The sequence below is a fragment of the Drosophila busckii genome, chromosome X, assembly GCF_011750605.1.
Source record: "Drosophila busckii strain San Diego stock center, stock number 13000-0081.31 chromosome X, ASM1175060v1, whole genome shotgun sequence".
Taxonomy (NCBI): Eukaryota; Metazoa; Arthropoda; class Insecta; order Diptera; family Drosophilidae; genus Drosophila; species Drosophila busckii.
Genome location: NC_046608.1, coordinates 20,195,442 through 20,216,559, shown reverse-complemented (window position 1 = coordinate 20,216,559; position 21,118 = coordinate 20,195,442). Strand labels below are relative to the sequence as shown.

At 38.1% G+C, this 21,118-nt stretch overlaps 2 protein-coding genes across 10 annotated transcripts; one reads left to right on the top strand and one right to left on the bottom strand.

Annotated features, from left to right (window-relative positions):
• Positions 1 to 419: 419 nt before the first annotated feature.
• LOC108606791 (sn1-specific diacylglycerol lipase alpha) lies at positions 420 to 20,619 on the bottom strand. 9 transcript variants are annotated; one of them, XM_017997243.2, is made up of 14 exons: positions 20,569 to 20,619; positions 9,963 to 10,057; positions 9,798 to 9,904; positions 9,621 to 9,725; positions 9,463 to 9,564; positions 9,118 to 9,295; positions 8,644 to 9,063; positions 6,037 to 6,703; positions 5,806 to 5,910; positions 5,540 to 5,667; positions 5,250 to 5,273; positions 4,578 to 4,710; positions 1,411 to 2,343; positions 420 to 1,343 (listed from the first exon to the last, which is right to left on the bottom strand). In XM_017997243.2, exons 2-14 carry the CDS (start codon positions 10,055 to 10,057, stop codon positions 507 to 509), a joined length of 3,834 nt encoding a protein of 1,277 aa, XP_017852732.1. In that variant the 5' UTR covers positions 20,569 to 20,619; the 3' UTR covers positions 420 to 506. The 9 variants fall into 9 exon arrangements, with proteins under 9 accessions (XP_017852732.1, XP_017852733.1, XP_017852731.1 ...); XM_017997244.1 differs by lacking the exon at positions 20,569 to 20,619 and adding an exon at positions 10,126 to 10,210; XM_017997242.1 differs by lacking the exon at positions 20,569 to 20,619 and adding an exon at positions 10,119 to 10,166 and having other exon boundaries at positions 420 to 1,340.
• LOC108606792 (aldose 1-epimerase) lies at positions 13,103 to 14,417 on the top strand. Its single transcript, XM_017997251.2, has one exon. The coding sequence runs from the start codon at positions 13,159 to 13,161 to the stop codon at positions 14,320 to 14,322; it is 1,164 nt and encodes a 387-aa protein (XP_017852740.1). The 5' UTR covers positions 13,103 to 13,158; the 3' UTR covers positions 14,323 to 14,417.
• Positions 20,620 to 21,118: the final 499 nt, after the last annotated feature.

The window sequence follows — 21,118 nt, the reverse complement described above, 5'->3', positions numbered from 1 at the left end:
TCGAGCAGATTGCTCACGAAAATAGTGATGCCAGAATTGAGTAGCTAAAAAAGGCTAAAAACTATCGAGAATAGCAAATGTGAATAGATATTATAATTTTGTTCAACAAATTTCACATTGTTTTTAAGCAACGACCTGCTATCAATAGTTAATGTGTTAAGTTGCTTTTTACATTCGATATAAGCTGGCGTAAAAATGGACAAATTGTCAACACTGCTAGCGTTGCGTAATCGATAAATGCGCAACATCAATATATGTATTTAAAACATTTTTATTAAAACTTTTGCCTTGCCTTGCATCATTGTATATTGTATTTAAATTATGTTAAACTCTCTCTTATTTAGGTATTTTTGGTATGTATGCAAAAATGTTAGTTTTCATTTAATTTATGTTAATAGAATACTTATAATTTTTCATAATTATTATTTTGTTTTTGGTTGCATTTGCTTAGGTACTGTATTCAACTACACCTGTGCTTTGTATATTGTATCTGTATTTGTAAATAATTAAACATTACTTTCGTTATTTAACTCTGCAGCCGCCGCCGCCGCCGCCGCTGCTGCTGCTGCTGCTTTGGCTGAAGCTGCGGTAGCTATGCGAGCTCGGGAAAATTTGCTATTGGACGTGGGGGAGGCAGCGGCAACAGCAGCAGCTGCATCAATATCGGCGCCAGCAATTCGTATGCTGTTACCCATGGGATAAACACAACAACCAGCGCGTCGCTGCTTGCGGGATGCAGGCGAACCGCTGTTTTGTACTAGAAGGGGAAGTTCCTCGGCGCGCGTAAACACAAATTCCTCGGAGGACAAACGCTTGCGCACACGTCCACCGACTACGTCTGGACGTTGCTTGCCATTGGTAAGCGGCGAAGGCGACGCTGGCGCTACAAGCGCTGGCGTTTCAAGCTGAGCTAGGCTGCCACTGCCGCCAAGTACTGGGAAATGGGACTCGAGCACGCCTGGACGTATAATGATCTCTGGGCCGCCATTCGACTGTGGCGGATGCTGCGTGGCAAACTGTTCCAGCGACGAATTGGCGCTATAGAAGCTGCTGTTGGTGTCTGTCGAGGCGGCGGCTGGGGTGCACTGCTGATGCTCATCTCGGTTGCAGCAGACGCGTCCGTCGCGCCGGCAAGGACAATGTGGACAGAGGCGCAGGCAGTTCTCCTCGGATAGAATGTTGCTATCGCTGAAGGTTAACTTTTTGACTGGCGGACTACGAGGTGTCTCCTCTAAGGGATCAGCGGACTTGGAGCTGGCAGCGCAACTCACTGAAGCTGGCAACTGCAAGCGATGCAGGCTTTGGGCCGACTCGAAGCTATCATCGCTGGAGTTGAAGTCCTGCTGCAAAGATTAGATTGAAATGTTTAGAAGCCTTGAAAACTTAAATCAAATGCGTTTTGTTTACTACCTGGTTAGAATCGACAGAGAGGAAACGGGGGAAGGTAACAAAAACGCGACCCAGACGCTTATATTGATCCAGATTACGCGTGTCCTCGGCACAGCCCGCAAGATTCTCGCAGAACTTTGGCGCACGTCGCATTACCTTGGGCGTATGCATCTGCGACTCAAAGATGTCCTCCAGCGGCACCTTGGGCGCACCTGGCGGCACTCCCATATGCTGTAGATACCGCTCAATGCTGTTGGCCAGGCTAATAGGTACGCTGCTGCGCGAGGAGACGCTCGAGATTTCCGACAATGTTTCCGGACTGGCCAACGGCGCCAGGCCATACCAATCGTCATGCAGTAAATCGACGCCATGTGCGCCACCAGATATGGAGGCGCGTCGATAGCCAGAGGTTAAGGGCAATGTGCGTGGTTTCTTCTCCGAATGTTGACGCGTGAGCGTCTGTGGCGGCGTTAGGGCCATGTCAAAAGCGACCGCCTTGAGACGTGGCGCTGCCGCCGTCGTCGTCGTCGTTGTCACCATAACCGTCTCCGAGTTCATAATCACTGTGGCCGTTTCACTGAGCATGGAGCAGGGACTCTTGCGCATGGTGACCGTTGTCATGCTGTCGTCCAGCACGCTTGATATGTCATAGGGTGTTGCTGTGCTGCTCAGCTGTCCCGTTATAGAGGATGCCTTGCTGCCGCCGCGCTGCTCCAGCTGTTGCTGCTGCTGCTGCTGTTGTTGTTGTTGCTGCAAATTGGTGAAGGACGTTTCCAGGCAGAGCTTGTGCTGCGCCGTTGGGGTCAACATAATGCCAATGGGGCTGGCCAGCTGATTACCATTGGCGCCACCGCCTGCTGTGCGCTCCGGCTCGCGCTCCTGTTCCATGGATGTGGTGGAGAAGGCATTGGAGGTCTGGCGCTGCGGCTTGCGTGGACCACTCGTTGTTACAACCTGCCAAGGGCGACGACGCAATGAAAGAAATGTTACAAATACGCTTCCAATAGTGAGAAGAGAGTGCGCTTGAAAAATTTGGAGTTTAATAGTAAAGATTTATACAGCTTCACAGTAGGTCTATATAGACATATATAAGACATACATATAGTTAAATAGAGAGAGAGAGAGAGTGAATATGTATAGACATTTAACAGTTTTGGCGTATGTACAAAAAGGAGGAGAAAGCAAAGCGAGTGTGACAGATGAGCGAGTGCGAGCGTGAGAGCGAACAAAACATAATGAAGATTGAACTGATAAAAAGAATGTAAACATAGAATTTAATGCTTTCGTTTTTGTTTTAAACACGCATAAAGTTCTTAACACATATGTATTGCATAGATAAAGAGAGAAAGAGAGAGAGAGGCTTAGAGTACCAGGAGCTGTGAAGATGTTGGTGGGGAATGCTGGGGGGCGGGGCAATGAGACTGTTGTGGGCTATATGCAAGACACATATTGAAGTTGTTACAGTTATTGGTTATTGTTTTTTTTTTTTTGTACATACAAGTATTCAAGTACAAACATTCAGTTTTTGTTTTTTTTTTTAAATAACAAAAATTATAGTTTAGGTAGAGAGCGTGGGAGAGTAGAGAGTATATATATATATGATATTTATATATAGAAATAGAGAGAAAGAAATAGATAGAGACTTGTTGTTTATATATCGCTTAGACAAATTGGATATTTCTTTAACAATAAAATGAAAAGTTTTGAAAGTCATTTTTGAAGTAAGTAGGCAGCTGTACCTGGTATCAGTATTTAGTGTTGTCGAAGTTGTTGTTGTTGTTGTAGTTGTAGTATTGGTGGTTGTTGTTGTTGTTATTATTGTCGTGTTTGCTTTACGCTTGCGCGTGGTACATGCCTTTAAATTACGATCTCTACATGACACGACCTGTACAGGTGGTACCAAGCATCACAAACGGTCATTATATATATATTGATATTGTATATTCAGTCGGTGGTTTGTATTTATCATATGCATAAGCAACAAAGTAAGAAAATTTACAAAGAAAAAGAAAATGAAGTTAATTAGTCAAGTACATAAGACGCTAATTTAATTCTCCACACACCATTTGTTAGCACATTTGGTATTAAAAGTATTTCAAGGGGGCGGGGGTGATTACACACTCTGAGGATGTTAATTGCCTACTATATATATATATTGTGTATAGAATTTCTTAACGGGAGGGTTACGTACTCATTGCAACTCTATTCAAAGTTTATGCGTTGTTTCGATGGTAGCCACAGTAGCGTTTACAAAAGCGTTTTACAACACACAAACATTCCCATGCAGCAACTGTAGACGTGTGTGTGTGTATGTGTGTATATGTGTGTGTGTGATTGTATGTGTGTGCGTTGCAACTGAAACTTACCAAAAAAGAAAAAGCTGTAATAATTTACTGAAAGCAAAGAGTTTGTTTAAGTGTTTGCAACGAGTAGCGAGTAACGAGTAGCTAACACACTACTCGTTGCTTAGTGTAAAAAAAAAACACATAATTTAATTGCTGAGCAAGTGTATATTAAATAAACAAATGTAAAATTATAAATTTTTTAAGCTTATTGTATGTAAATTTGTTGCATAGATAAATACTTAAGTTAAATAAATAAATAAATAACTAAAATTAATTGTGATAAAAAAAAAACATAACAAAGTCATAGATAATGGCTAGAATTGTGTGAGAAGTAAGCAACTGCTTTTTTTTTTGAGGTTTGGGGGCTGTTTGGGTAAGAGATACGGCGTATATAAATAAATAGATAATTCAATAAGCATAAATTATAAACGATAAGCGCTGATTGCAGCACAAGTTAATTAAATATGTAACGTTGGCTTTTGATCAGCTTGTGGTTGTTGTTGTTGGGTCAGGCTGGATTTGTTTATAAGATTAAGTGTGTGTTTCTATCGCTGGACGTCACATTTGGCTTAAAGGCTACGTTCGGTAACTACAATAATTGTTAGGCTAACTAGAGAAATCGTTGTGCGCTCTATATAGTATATATATATTAATATATATAGTATGTATATATGGCTATAACTAAATTGTTAGCGAGACAAAACGACGAGCAGCAATTATCAGCATCAAGACTTGTGTATGTGTGTGTGTGTGTGTAACTATATATTATATATACTATATATTTTAACTGGCTGTGGAGCAACTATTGACCGATGTACGTTCGTCATCAGCCTCGGCAATTACCTTCTTGAGCGCAGCGAGCACCTTATCGGGCATATGATCCTGCAGCATTACAGGCGATATAAGCACCTCATCGAAATCTGTAGAATCGGCCCAAATGGCCTGATAGACGGGCTCGCGACTCTTGAGCACATTTCTGCAAATAGAAGTAGGCAGCACGCGAGTTTGTGTTGCGCAAATAGAGCATAAAATATAGAGTAAACAACATAAACTAATTACGCATAGGTATATCAAAAAATAGCAGAGAGAATATAGTTATAGTTTAGTAAGGTCAAGGTAGTCAGCAGAGGGACCGAATGGGTGGGTGGGATGGGGTCATGCAGTCTACAAATTAAATTGACAAACGCTGCAGCAAAACTGCTACAAATAAATAAATTGCTACACGCTGCTTTAGCAACGAGTAGCCAAGTCGAAAAGAGCGAGTGCTCGAAAGTTAAACGACCTACTTAGAGCAAAAACATGCGGCGGCTCATGCAACTAATTTGAAGAAATCAAAGACTACACAAAACAAAATATGCATTAAATGTAAATAGGAGTAAGAGAGAGAAAGAAAGACAGAGCGAGTTGCAAAAGAAAGAGAAAGACAAGACAAGAACGAGTTGGTTTTCGTTGCTTTTGGGCTTTTTCTTTTATATTTGTTTGCTATATATGGTTTATATATAAAGAGCTGCCTACCTCCAACCACTGTCGTATTTTTGCCTGCAATAAATGTAGTGGAAAAAATATTTTGTTTTTTTCTTTAGTGTATAATGTAACGAGTAGCTAACAAACTTAAGTTTGAATAAAAAATGAATTTTGTTTGAATCAAAACTGACATCATTGGCGCTGACTCATAGCCCCAAACAGATAGAGAGAGAGAGAGAGAGAGATAGAAAATGCCATAATAATAATAATAAATAAACGAACGCGGGTCAAACAAAAAATGCAACAAAAATTGAAAGAGCAACTTGAACTTTGCTACTTACTCATCTGGCTTGGGATGATGCCGCACTATGTGAATAATGCGGCCGGGCGGATATAGAGGCTGATGCAAAGTTAAAGCTATGGAACTATCCGTCGGATGCGCGCTGGTTGTACGTGCCGTGCCGCGTTCCTAGATAAAGTAAATAATTTAAAATCAAATCAAGTTAAGCGCAAATGGCATGCAAGCAACTTGCGCATACACTTTGTTGACAGACACATGGGCAAACTAAGCCCACAGCTGCCATATGCCTTGCAGCTTGTTGCTTACCTCCTGATATTGATTAATATGCGTGTCCTGGCCGGACATGTTAACCACAGATGTTGGCTCCGGTCCGCAGCCGCAGCAAATTACCGAACAGGAAATCGTTTTCCACTAAAAAAAAAAACAGCAAATAAAAAAGAGAGAGAGAGAAACGGAAGTTCAAGCAAAGCTAATCAAACTGTCAACAGCAGCAGCAGCAGTAGCCGTAGCTGCTGCTGCTGCAACCTTGGCCTTGACCTTGGGATCCACGCTGCGCTGTATGGCATTAATGAGATCCGCACGCAGCGCCTCCATTTGATTTAAGCCAATGCGCGGCACCACATCCTTGCCCAGCACCACTGAGGTAATAAACGACTTGGAGTACTCCACCGCCGGCATGCTAAGCAGTCCACCGGGCGGCGAGTAGCTGAAGCACTGCAGCGTCGGATGCTCCGGCTTTAGCAGTATGGCCAAAATCGCTGCCGTGCCCGCACCCAGCGAATGCCCAACCAGCACCAGATCGAACGTCTGCGTCATACGCTCCGCATTGCGCTGCAGCGCACGCTCTATGAGATTCTCCTGCTGCAGCTTGTTGCGTATATAAAGCGCCGCCTGCACCATTCCCTTGTGCCCCAGCCAATCATCGCGCGGCGGCTGCAGCGGCAACACCTCGCCCTCCGCATTCAGATCCGTCAGTATGTCCTTCATGCTCAGCGTTCCCCGTATGCTAATCACAATCGCCTTCTGCGTATAATCAACAGCCACAAAGAACGGCGTCTCGCCCACGTCCACATGGTAAGTGGCATAGACGATGTCGATGTCGCCCAGCTGCAGCGTCTTCTTAAGCGCCGCATAGTTGCAATAGCAGCAATTGTCCTGGATCACCTGCCCATCGTCGCCGCTGCCACAACAGCAGCCAAAGCATCTGCAAAAGCGAATAGAAATCAATATAAATAAAAATGCTACAAAATTCAGACTATGTAGTCTAAATATTAAATTTATTATTGTATTTAATATAATTGTAAACTTATTAGTAACTAAATAATGTATTAGCTATAATAACATTTTTGCATATAATAAATTTATTTAAAACCAATACAGACTTGATTTTTTTTTTTAATTTAAAACTTTGGCAGGCGCTAACTTAGCCAAAAAAAATTGCAGTACAAATGTTTTATACGTCTTTAGTTTAATGTTTAAAACACAATTAAAATGTGTATACAAATTTATAAATATAAAATTATCTAAGCAAGGTTAGCCAAAAATAGACAGAACAAGACAAATTTTCACTATAGAAATACCAAGACTTTGTGTCACAGCTGTTAACATCAGCGGAAATGGCCCTCCTCCGATTCTTAAAGCTTTTAGTCGCTTAGTTGGACTCGGGAGATGACATCCTAAACAAACCGCATTAAAATTGTAATTGTATGGATTTTCCATATTTTGGGCAAAAAAACGATGATGGTAACCCCTCTCTGAATTTTTGCCCAAAAATCAGTCCGTCTCATTCTTAACAAGTTTCTAGACTTGAGAAAGCTATAAATATCAGCCAAAAAAATCCGAAACTGAAGAAAGTCTAAACCATTAATTTACTCATAAGTATTCTAATTAAAGCATATGAATTGTTTGGCCTATGTGATAAAATAACTTTTTTAGACTAAGCTTATGGTAGTAAAGACCAAATGCTGCAGCCGTGAAACGTTTTGTTTATTTCCCAAACTTTGAGAAGCTATAACTCAGCTTAAAAAAATCCGAGCCAGATGTTTTTTACCTCATAATGTTGGCGTTGAAAGCACAATTAAAATGAGCAGAAAAATGTATGATATAAAAATTATTTGGCGGAGTTATGAACAAAATAGTAAACAAACAAGACAAATTTCTGTGAAATATTCAACTTTGATAAGCCGTAATTCAGCGAAATGGCGTCCAATTCCAAAGTTTTATGCCCCGTTAGATTCGTGAGATGCATCTTAACAAAACTGCATTTAAATTTGGAAAATCTAAGATTTTGGATATTTTGGCAAAAAACGTGATGTTACCCCTTTGAATTTTTGCAAAAATCAAAAATCTTAACAGTTTCAAACTTTGAGCGACACTAACTCAGCCAAAAAAAATCGCAGTAAAGAGTATTTTGGCTTAATTTACTCATGAGCTTGTAAATAAACATAATTTGTTGTGTTTGTTTAATGAAAAAATTATATAGACTAAGTTATGCTAGTAAAACCAAAACTGCATACTAACTTTTTATATATTTTGCAACTTTGAGAAGCACTTACTATATATATATAACTATATTCTAAAACTAATGATGCAACTTTATTTAAGGCAACAATACAAGCATAAAATGCTAAACTATTAAAGAAACGCTTGATTTTTGAGCAAGTTATGACTAAAAAACTTGAGCTGCTGACTCATTTTTTTTTGGCTAAAGCTTTTAGCGCTAAATAAAATTGACATAAATTAGTGTTATGCGTTTTAATGCTTGAGACTCTTAAGCAATAATTTCAATTACATTTGAGCAATTAAAAATTGTTTTAGCTACAGGTATGACAAGAGAAGCAACAACTTGTGGTTTAATTTGAAGCTTTGGCTCTTTTATACAATGTTATGCTAAACAATTATAATAAGTATTAAGTTATGCTGTTTAAAAAAATATGTAGTCAAGCTATAAATTAAATAGTAAGCAATCAAAACCATTGCTTGAATATATGAAGCTATGATATAAAATTGAATGTACTTTTTGTTTGTAATAAAATCAAATTAGTCAATTAATTAAATGCGCTATTAATTCAGCTTTATGTAGTTCTATAATCGACATAAAATAGAAATTATATGCGCTATATGCTAAAAGCTTGTGCTACTCACTTGAGCTCCGGCACCAGATGCCACATCTTGGTGCGATTGATGATGACGTACATGGGCCAGCCGTAGGCGCCCTGGGCAAAGTACATGTAGTGTATGACGGTTTGAAAGAAATCATAGTTTTTGGCATCGTTGAGTGCTAGGAACTGAGTGCGCTCGGTGATGGGCACACCGCTGAGGAACTCGTAGGTGCCATTCTTGCGCTGCCTGACGATGGCCTCGCGCTCCAGGCGCTGAAATTTGCGCAGGAGCACCAGACCGGCGACCACATCGGATGGCACAACGTCCAGTTCGCGAAAGAAATCGCTCAGCAGTCGCGCAATATCCGTAAACGAATTCCGATTACGCTCCGATGAGCCCATGCAGCAGAATAGCAAGCGACAGCGATGATCCCAGCTGTCCTGATAGGCGCGCATTACTTTTCTGCAATTGGAAAATAAGAATTAATATGTGTACGCATAGATAACGCATACGCACCTTTGACGCCAATTGCGATTCATGCTGTTGCTGCGCTTGTAATTGAAGCGAGACTCTGTCTCACGCATCGAACGCTGATATTTCTTCATCTTAACCCAGGAGCGGCCAGCGGCATCGAAGGTGCACCAAATGGTGATCAAAGTGATGAACACCAGCGCCCAATTGCAAATGATGATGGCTGTTAAAACAAAAATTGTTATTAAAATAGCGAACTAGCTCATTTGAATTAATTAAAAAATTAGTAGTAATGCTAAATATAGAACTAGTGCAAATTGAACAATTAGTAGAATTTTTTAAGCAGCAGCTTTAGTTGAATTTTTGCTCATTTGAACAAGTTCCACTTACCTATGAATATCTTTTTGGCCTCATCCACAGGCGCTTCCATATAATAATGCGACAGCCATATTGAGCCCATTATCAGCCATGCAATATCAAATAATATTACCACTAAAGATAAAACACACATTAAATTAATAGCCTAGCTGATTATGCTGCAAACTTACAGCTCTTGATATATATCCATATATTGATCGATGTACGCGCATCGGCATCCAAAATGCTGCCACGCATCGAAATCACACAAATTCCTATTTCTACGCATATTGAAACTGCAATTTGTATAACAAAAATAAATTAGTTTAGAACTATGCAGCACATTGATGAATTGATAGCATACTCACAAAATAGTATCAACAAGTAGCCTATAAGGTGATAGAATAATAGCTTTACACTTAAAATACTTGTATTGTACTCAAATAGAACTAACGAGACGGCCACGAGCACAAAACTGCAAAGGAAACGAAATTAAGCGCTACTCGTTAGTTTGTCAACTCGCTAGTTTTTACCATATAAAGTGTAGCGTTAGTAGAAAAGCTCCTGGCACCACCAAATCATCAGAGCCGACAGACCAGCGACGTCTGAAGACCACAAGTCCAGGCATCTATAAATAAACAATATATATTATTATTAATATATTATTACTATTAATTAAACACACATACGCCATACATTGCTTAAGTTCTAGCTGCATGCTTGCGATTTTGCCACTATCAAAATTTCTTTTGTAATATATCAAAATTTTCAATCCATTTTTCACTTGCTTTTGCACTTGAGTCTTACATTCAGTTCAAAGCCCACTTGACTTTGAGGTCATTAGTTAACTTGATAAACAATTCGTCATGTAACTGAGATAAGCGCATGTGGCCTGACGCGCTTCAAAAATTACAATTTATGCTGGCTGGCAAATTGAAATTATAAATAATTAATATTAAGTCACATTCCATCGTTCAAAGTGCTGCTTGGCTGCCATTTGCGTGTTCTTTTTGTTTTATAGTCGAATTTAAACATAGGGATTAAACAGATAAGCTCGACTCGTTATAAACAAAAAGGTTAGGGATTATATCAAGTAGCTATTGTATATTAGACAGAGGGAGATAGAGAGAGAGAGCGACTTGTAAACTCAGCACTGAGTCAAGCATAAAGTCCATCATTTTATTTTTATTCGTGTGTGCTACAGTAAACGCTCGATATGCACGCTTAAGCTTAAGCAGCGCAACTAACAAATTGTCAATTCAGCATAAATTAATTGTTAAACGCTAATTAATAGCAATAAATGTATAATACTGACTAATAATATACATATTTTTAAAATATAAAATATAAGTTTTGAAATATCTACTAGTATAATAATATAATAATGATAATATTTTGTTTTCGCACTGAATGACATTAAATGAAAATTGGTTTTAGAAACTAATTTAAAATCAAATATTAATAACATTATTGAACAAATTAATTACTAAAAAAAATAAAGTATATAAAATATAAATTTTGAAATATACACTAATATAATGATATAATAATCATATTTTGTTTTTGCACTAAACTAAAATAAATGAAAATTATTTCTAACGTCTATATGTGTTTTTATAGAAAATATTTTAAGATCAATTAATACATATTGAACAAATTAATTACTAAAAAAATAATTGCTAATATAGCCTTCTACTTGTTGAAATGTTAATATTAATACAATTACAATAAAACTATTGAGCAAATTAATTACTAAAAAATAATTGCTAATATAGTAGAAGGTTGCTTGTTTAAATGTTTATATTAATAAAACTACAATAAAATTATTGAACACATTAATTACTAAAAAATAATTGTTTATATAGTAGAAGGTTTGCTTGTTGCTTATATAGACTGTTTACTGTATTTGCTATATACAAACTTAAGCAGTAATTTACAATCTTTTATTTATGCTATGTTTGCATATAATGAGTGTTTACTGTATACAGCAGCGGCATGTTGCATAGCCAATATATTTTTTCTTTTGTATGTTTTTTTGTTTGATTTTTTTTTACAATCAATGCAGCCGTAGTAATGTTAACGCAACAAAATGCACCTTGCACTACATTTGAGAACGTCGCTTTGGGTTCGTCCGTCCGTCCGTCGTTGTCTTTGACATGCCCGTGTGTGTAGGCGTAACCGTAAACGTGTAACGTGTAACGTATAATGTTGGCGTATACGGCAACGACAACGACAACGGCAACATGCAAGCGATGTTGGCCTAAAGACAGCTTAAGGTTTTGCATGCAAGTAAACAAACGCCTGACAAGGAGCTGGGAGCGGGCATCGGGGGGAGCGGGCGTGGCTTAGTATGAAATAACATACGCAACGCTTGACATTTTAATTGAATATTAAGCTTTATCTTATGCATAAAATTATGGCAAACATTTTTAATGCAATGAAACGAAAAGTTTTATTTTTTATTTATAGCATGCGTCACATTTCGTTTGCTGATAGTAAATTTAATTTTATAGATTAAAAAAATGCAAAAAGCACAAAGTTCAGTTCAGTTTGTATACACGAAAAAAAGAAAAATTAAATAAACACTTAGTACATTTATTTTAAATGTACTTGACGTCAGCTCTATAATTGTACATTAAGTATACGCACCGTATGTTATAGCAGAGACTGACTGGCTGTTCTGGCGTTATAACTTTGACTATTATCAAGTCGAGAAGAGACGCACTGGCCAAGTTTGGAGCTCATGTAACCAGGTGCAGGCAACTGGAACACCGGACTGGTGTGAATAGCAACGCATGTCGGCATTTAATGGCAATTATATGTCTCTATTGAATTATTCAGTCACATGATGCATATTCAAATATAGCCAGACAGCAAGCTGAGCTCATGGTCAGTGCGGTCAGTGCGAGTTAGCAAAACTAAATGGTCTGTAACCTTTACGCCCCCACCCACTACTTTATGCATATTAAATCGCTCATTGATCAGTTTTGTCTATTTAACAGATTAGATAATTTAACTTTCGCTATCTAAACGCAGCAGCGAGCGCAGCCGTTGAACTCGCTTATCTATGCTAATCTTGTTTGCCAGTGTAATTAATTGTTTTTTATCGTTTTGGTGTCGCTTTTTTATGACAGTCGTTAACTACTTTGCGCTTTTGTTTACTTTAATTTCGGCGCAGGCCCCCAAGCTAATTTTCTGCTTCAGTTGCTCTGATTTTATTTATTTATTAATAGCACTAAACGCAACAGTCAATAATAGTTTTGAGTCGTCTAAATTAATTTAAATATAATTTTATTTAAATTTTGTAAATGCTGCTTAACAAATCTTTGAGCTGTTTCAACGTTTTGTTTACTTCAAGCTAATTCAACAGCTTGCAACTTTTACTTGCAGTTTTTATTAAAGTAGCAACATTATCTTATAAACTCTCATAGTCTGCAAAGTTGAAAGCAAAATGTTCTTCGTTGTGGGAAATTCACATATGGAGCATATGAAAATTATTAAACGTGAAGGTTACACAAAGAAACAGGACAAACGATTAAAGAGCAAAATTCATGCATAAATTTTAAAGCTTTTGCTTTAAATTAAACAATTAATTTAATCCACGCTAAACACTCTCTAAACAGAGGTCTACAAATCTAGTTTCATTTCTAATTTAACTTCAACTGTTTGATCAGAAATAAATTATATACTTTTCATTTTACACAACAAAATTCCGAATAAATTCAAAGTATGGTTAAAGTGGTGGAGGATATTTTCGGCATTGCCATAAATCCTTTTACGCAGAAGGCGCAAGTGGTGCGACGTTATACGATAAGCAACTCCAGTCAGTTATCGGTGTCTGTCATTCAGTTGGGCGCCAGCATACAGAGCATTAAGTGTGCGGATGCGTATCATCGAGTGCAGGATGTGGTGCTGGGATTCGATGATATTGCGGGCTATGAGGCGCATAGTGGGCGACACTTTGGTTGCATGCTGGGGCGTGTAGCGGATCGTGTGGCAAATGCCGAGTTCCTAATGGATCGACGCAAGGTGCGAGTGTCGCAGAATTTGCAGAGCAAACATCAGATCGATGGCGGATTCATTGGATTCGATCGAGTCATCTGGGAGTTGGATAAGGTGCTGCCCGATGGCATTACGCTGAAGCATGTGTGCCAGCATGGCCACGAGGGTTATCCGGGCAATCTGCATGTGCTGGTGCATTACACCATCGATGATGACAATCGCTTCTTCATAAGAGTCGAAGCTCGCACGGATCAGACGACGCCAGTCAATATTACCAATCATTGTTATTTCAATCTGGCGGGGCACAAGGCTGGACGTGAGGGCATTGTGGAGCATCGTCTGGTCATAGCAGCGGATAATACCATCGAAACCAATGAGGAGTCTTTGCCCACGGGACGTTTTAGTTCGGTTACCAACACTGTTTACGATATGCGTCTGCCCGCGTTCATTGGCGATCGACTGCGTCAGTTTGAGCAAAAGCCCGTCCAGGGCTTCGATGTCTGCTATGCCATCGATAAAGACTTTGATGCCAATGTGCTGCACTTCATGGGACGCTTTCTGCATCCCGACTCGGGTCGTTATATCGAAGTGCATAGCAATCAGCCCGGTCTTCGCTTTTCCACTGCCAATGATTTTCCCGATGATATGCGCGATGAGGAGCCCATCAAGGGCAAGGATTGCGCACGTTATTATCAATACTCTGGCTTTGGCTTGCAGGCGGAGAAGTTCCCCGACACTATGAACAATTTGGACTTTCCCACGGCTTTCATAATGCCCAATGAACTTTATTTCCATGAGACCATCTATCGCTTTGGTGTGCAGGAGTCTTGGATGTGCTGTGCCACGCCCGAGGAGCTCGAGGAAATGGGCGTCTCTATCAAGGATACATAACTGAGAATGTGCTTCGTTGTCTTGTAGTTGAAATTGAAATGTTTACGAGTCGAATTGTTGAATGCAGACTTTGATTAAAGTCTCTATTGACTTAACTTGGCTAATTCCATTGAGCTGGTTATCGCTTGGGTTTCTTCTTGGATTCCACGATCGGGAACCACGACCCAAAAAACTGAATGTCACATAGTTGAGTCTCCAAGCTCTGACCAGGTTCATGTTTTGTAGTTTCAATTGAAGTCTAGCTCTGATTAAAGTTTTTTCAAGACTTAACTTGGCTAAGTTCATTGTGCCTGCTTATCGCTTGGATTTCCTTTTCCTCACATGCAATAACTATGCTTACTTCCTGTTGTTCCTGCTATATATACAGCATATATGAAATTTTTATCGAAAGTTTACGTACTCAGTTTACGTGACGTGTTTGCAGTCAATTATAAAACGTAAATCGGCGGAGCGAGCGAGCGAGCGAATTGCCGTTCACATTGGCAACAGCCGTGTGTATTTCCCACTCTGGTGGGTCTGGAGGCACTACTAACTACTATATTCACTTATATATACGCTATATAGGCGTATGTGTGTGTTTGTATAAGCGAAAATTGTTGGGAAAGCTTGCAGAAGGTCGGAGGGCGAGGCGCTAATGTGTGTAGGACGTGGCCGACCTTTTAGCTAAAATAACATGTATTATAATATGGCATTGTTGATTCAAGAATGCATCATGCAAAACTTGTAGCATAAATTTCAAAGAAAAACTTTCTTTCACCCACCCACACAGACAAAAGGTCACCACAGGCTTGTTAGCCACCACAACAAAAAGAAGAATGTATTGGAAATTGCAGATTGACTTGGAACTTGGTTTGGAAGTTAAACAAGCAAAGTTATTAGAATTTAGAAACATTTCAGATAGAGCATACAATAGCGATTGTTATCGATTTATTTTCTTGTAAAAGTAAATTAGAAAATTGCAGCTTGGCTAGAACTTGATGTAAAGGTTATCGATACTATCGATACGCAATGCATGTGTATAACTGAATTGGAAAATAAAGAGAATAAAATGTATTGTAAGATTGCAGCTTGACTTAAGCTCGGCTTGAATTTAACTTATTACTATTGTTACTATTGTAGCCACATGCTTAACGCTTGTTATCGATACACAACGCGTGGTAGCTACAAGAGATTAAAATGTATTGGAAAACTGCAGCTCAAGCTTGGCTTGAATTTAAATCAAGACACAACTTATATTCTATTCTAATTACTATTGCAGTTGCTCAGCATGTTATCGATACTATCGATACGTTTTTATTGTTACGCCTATTATTAGCTTTCATATTGCTGAAGTGTTGCATTTTTTATATACAAGAGCCCAGGACTCTGCTCTAGGGCCACCCAGCACACAAAATGTCAAATCACTTTGCAGTAACGCAATTAAAATGTTTCAAGGTCAGCTTATAAACAAGCGCTCACCCTTCGCTCTCGCTCAGTCGCTCGGTTCACACAAAGTGTTTATTATTATATATTTTGTGATATATAACCAATAGATTGGCAGTTGGCAAAGACAAGATAACAACGTTCTGTTGACTGTATCAAAGCCAAACAAAGCGTTGGGGCGCATTACAAAGCTGAGCTTCGTGTTAAGCACACAGACAGATAGACACACACATACAAGCATAGCTTGCGCTTGAGTGTGTGGACTTGAGCGTCATAAAAACAATGGCCATCAAAATCCAAAGCCGAGAGAGTCAGCAGCAGCAGCAACAGCAGCGTGTCGAACGGAAATCCAACTAAAAAGGCCAAAAGCGAAGCGAGCACAGGACACAGTCGACAGGATAAACGTAGCTACAAAAACTTCTGACAGCAGCAGCAGCAGCAACAACAACAATTGAAACTTTTATGAGCACAACGTTCGCTTTGGTGACAAGTCCTCATGTCGGGTATTTTCCTTTGCTCATAATGCTTGGACGCACCAATGTCCCCAATGATGAAGGCGATGATATCAAACTTAAAGTAACGGCTACAACAGTTAACAAGCAACAGCATAATAATAATAATATCTAAACAGCTGGGCTGTGGGCGTGGCGTGTATTTATAGCTTTAAAGTTTTAGAATGCACAACAAAAAGCATAAATCAAAATATAAAATAAAAATAATCGTATACAATTTTTTACATTTTTTTACATTTTATATTTTAATATAAAGAGTAACATTAAAAACTTTTTTATAATTTTTTATGAACTATTGTAATTTATTAAATTTTTGTTATATTTTTTTAGCTATCTTTTGCACTGCAGCAACAAAAATAATAATAATAACAAAAATAATTTTCAGCAACTAATAAAATAACGCAGCTAACTAAGTTCGCTCATGTTAAGTTCCAAAGCCCAGTCGACATTCAATCCAACCCAATGGACAAATACTCGCTCCTTTGAACTTTTAACTCAATGTATGTATGTGTGTGTACGCACATATATGTGTGTGTGTGTGTTTGTTGCTTTCATTTGCCAACTCGTTAGTTTATAGCTGAAAATTTGCTTTTACTTTTGCTTTTTTTTTTTTTTTGGGTCACAGCGAAATGTTTTGGTGCCTTTGACATTTTTTCCAAACAGCTGCAAAAGCAAATACACAAATAAGTGCCCAATTTATATGTGTGTGTGTGTGTGTTTGTATGTGTGTGCGTTTGCAAGAGCTTTGGCTAACAATTTTAATTTCTTAGCTGCTTTTATCGCATTTTGGTATTTGTTGAATTTAATGGGGAATGTGTCAGTAGCAGGAGCTGGAGCTGAAGGGCAAAAGTAGCAGGATGGATAACCAAACAGGAATATCATGCAAGGAATGTTGAATGTTGTGCATAAGTATGTGTGCCTGTGTGTGTGTCTGTGTGTGCCACTCAGTTTGTTTGTCTGTGTGCTTATATTTTGTGAAGTGAAATCCCACAAACAATAACAACAATAAGCCGGCTCAGCCTGCCGTATCCTTATTTATATCTTTCTTTATAAATATATCTCTCTTTGTCTGTGTGTGTATGTGTGTGCTCACAAGAAAATGACAGCCTTTGAAAAATACTCTAATCAAGGTAAAAATAAATAAGTGCACAATAAAGTAATAAAATATAAAAAATCACATAAAAGCTAAAGCTATAAAACTATAAAATAATAACAAATTTTAAGCTTTTTATGTAAAAATGTTAAGATAAAAAATTATTTTAAAATTTATATTAAGTATACGCATTTGAAAGTATTGCTTATTAAGCCTAAATAGAAAAAAATCACATGAAAGGCAAAGATATAAAATAATGACTAATTTTAAACTTGATATATTACTATATATTAAGTATACGTATTTAAAAGCATTTTTTATTAAGCTAAACATTAATAAATCTATAAGCCAAAAAATAATAGCATTAAATTTATATTAATTATAAAATTTTAAGAAACCATTTTCAAGTAAAATTGCACAAACTCATGATTTAAATACTTTACTTTACAAAAACAAAGTAAGAATGATGTTAAGTATGTCTTAATCACAGCTTTAATTATAAATGTGCTTAAAGCACTTTTGGCTTTAGTCATTTTATAGAAATAACAACCTGCCAAGATGGAGTAACAACTTCTAAGCCAACAACAACAACAACAACAACAACTTCTTAAGACAACCTCAACTGAACTCGGAGTGTCGCAATTTTTTTTTTGCTTGCTTTGCATTTTCGCACAAGAGAAAGAGAAAGAGAGGTGAAGAAGCCTAGCATGCTCTAAATTTTAAGTGCTATGGTTGTTGTTAAAATATGCAATTGTTTGGCCAAACAATTTGCAAAATAGAACAAAAGCAGAAGCATGCAAATGGGGCTAGACAAAGCGGAGAGAGAGAGAGACCGAGAATGGAAGTGGGAGTGGGAGTTGGGGAGTGGAAGCCGGTCGGTCAATTGGTGGTGAGTTTTACAAAAGTTTGTTATAAAGATAGACCATCCACCGTTAGAGCGCGTCACGCACCTTTTGCGCCATAAACCCACCCACCCACCCCCAACCAGTCAGCTAGCGCCAGCTTTGGCAACATAGCACTTGCTGTGCGGCTAACTTTTGTGTCTAGCAGCAATTCCTGCACAAACAAAAAATCCGCTACACGCCATAAGAAAAAGAGTGTAAAGGCAGAGGGCGAGAGGCAGAGCGCAAGAGAGAGAGTTGAGCCGCAGCTTCGCAAAGCTTTGACATTTGCATGTGTGTGTGCGCTTGTGTGTGTGTGTGTGACAAAAATCCATGTAAAGAGCCAAAAGCGTGTTTCCAACTTAAAGCCAGCGAGTAGCAAAGAGCGAGAGCGAGAGAGAGCGAGAGCGGAAATAGGTTAGCAACAGCATCCCCGCCGGTTAAAAATTCTAGCACGTACTACAGTACAGTCTAACTTTGTTGCTTTGGCACACACGCGTAATTGCATTAAAATCCAACTGAAGTGCAGCAAAAAAATACAAAATTGCACTCACTTTTTAATCAAATTTTGCTCAAGTTATAATTGTTTGTTTTTGAGCTAATAAATCGAATAAGCTTTTGCATAAAGCCTACAGTTTATAAATAAATATATGTGGGCAAGCTTGTAAATAAAATTATGCATAAATTTCTAATCAATAAAATATATGCGCAAAATTCTAAATAAAACTACTAAGCAACTTGTAGTCAATATTAATTTAAAGGAATTATTGTGCAGAAATTTTCAAACTATGAAATAAAACTACAAAGCAACTTGTAGTCAATATAAATTTTAAGGAATTTTTGTAAATAATCAATAAATTGCTTAAGCAAAATTCTGAACAGCGAATTTGGCTATATATTTTATATATAATAATATTATACATATTTCATTGTGGGGTTGCGCTTTGGCACAGCTCACTGTACTATTTGCTTCACATATGTTTGTCTTCGAAGTTTTAGCATCTCATCATCGACACAGTTGAAGCTTTCACGCGTCTCACACATGTGTGTGTGTGTGTGAGTTTTCTTTTGTACTTGCAACACAGTCATGCTGCACAAACATAGTTGCGACTCCCCAAGACGTCGACGAACTAACCCCCAAAAGTAACGCCTTTCATTTTATTTTGAGCTCAGTCAAACTTACACCTGCTGTTTTATATGTATTGCAATAAACGCTTCTAGCAACCCTCGCAAAAAGTATTAAGCGCAAAAAAAAAACCATAAACCCAAACGCTGGCGTCATAGACGCGACGCTGGCGTCCAGTTCAATTGACAGCTGCCGGGTGGGAGTTTGGCATTTTTTTTCTGCTATTTCATTTTTTTTTATAATATATTTTGTTTATTTTTAGCACATTTTGGCGCATGTTAAACATATGTAGGTGATGATTTGTTTTATATGTAACAGCTACATTGTTAATTTTATAGTTGTGCATGTAAAAAATGTTAAATGTTTAGAGACTAAAATGTCTAGACATAAACAGACTACTATGATTACTATGTAATTATAGTAGAATTTATAATAAATTTTAATTTGGCAATACTTTTTTGTATATTATATGTTAACTTAGAAGTATTTGTAATCAAATTGTAATTGTTAATACTTTTTGCTATTGCAACATATCTTTAAGTTTAGCTAAATGTTTAAAAGAATAAGCCAAGCAGCCAGCAGTTTTTTTTTTGAGATTTTAAACTTTGTGTGCGTAATAAAAAAAGTTTGTAAAGTTTACGTTTACGCGCAAATAATACATGAACGAAAAAAGTTTTGAATTTTTCGCGTTGTTTAATTAATGCGCTTACGAGCATGTAATGAAATTAACTTTTGAAAGCAAATATAAGCGCTGTAAATATATTCCCACACATACACACACACATGCAAGTTCTTATGTGTGTGTGGGGCATTTAACTTTTATGTCCATTAGCGTTTGCCAAGAGTTTTTCGACTTTGTTGTGCAGAGTTTTTAGTGAGTGGCCTTGACTGGGAATATGATATGTGTATATAGTACCATATATACATATATATGTATGTACATGCATGTTTATATGCTTAAACTTTTGCGTCTAATAAACATTTGCAATTGCTGCTCTGTCGCAATTTTCGTAATTTAGCCAGTTTCGCTTACTGCTTGGCATTTTGGCTATTTGACAAACTAAACAACAGTTGCCAGAACTTTATAGTGAAGCTGAAGTACAGTGTGCATACGCTAAGCGCTACACTACAAATTAAGCTAACTTCGCTGTTCTACATAACGTTTGTCTACTATCTTAAACTACTAACTGTTATAACTAAAGATTTTCATACCGCAATTTGTTGCCAGCGCTTTGGCTCTGGCTGCTGCCACCGCAAAGCAACGCGTCGTCGTCGTTATTGTTGTAATTATTGTTGTTTTTTTTATTGAAAAATGTGTTCTTGTTTTTTTTTTTGGGTTTATTACACTTTTGTTGCTGTTGTTGGCTTGCACTGATTCTTGTTGACTAGAGAAATTTGCTTTAAAGGCAAGCGTTAAAACTTTTGTTGTTGTTATTGTCATGCTTGTTTATTAATTATGCATTGTATGCGTGTTACAGTTTTAACACACCCACAACACACACACACACACACACATAGACAGACAGACAGACTGGCGCAGACTTTAAGCTGAGTTGAGATTTCACTTTTGCTTGAACTTTCACGATGCCAACGTAGACGTCAACGCTGGCGTCGGCGTCGCTGTGACCGGTTAGCTGCGCTGCAGCTGAGTATGCAGCCTCCCAGGCTCAACATAGCGGTAACCTTAATCCAGCTGTTTGACTCTTTCGCTCGTTGTTGTTGTTGTTGCGGTTCATGTGGTCGGTCGATATCAATCGCGCTC

Bases quoted from the DNA above. Each gene is read 5' to 3' on its own strand.
- LOC108606791 (XM_017997241.1), bottom strand. The intron at 9,064-9,117 runs GTGCGTATGCGT...TTCCAATTGCAG, and splicing joins AATCGCAATTGGCGTCAAAG to AAAAGTAATGCGCGCCTATC. The intron at 5,668-5,805 runs GTAAGCAACAAG...TACTTTATCTAG, and splicing joins ATATTAATCAATATCAGGAG to GAACGCGGCACGGCACGTAC.
- LOC108606792 (XM_017997251.2), top strand. From the start codon at position 13,159: ATGGTTAAAGTGGTGGAGGATATTTTCGGCATTGCCATAAATCCTTTT.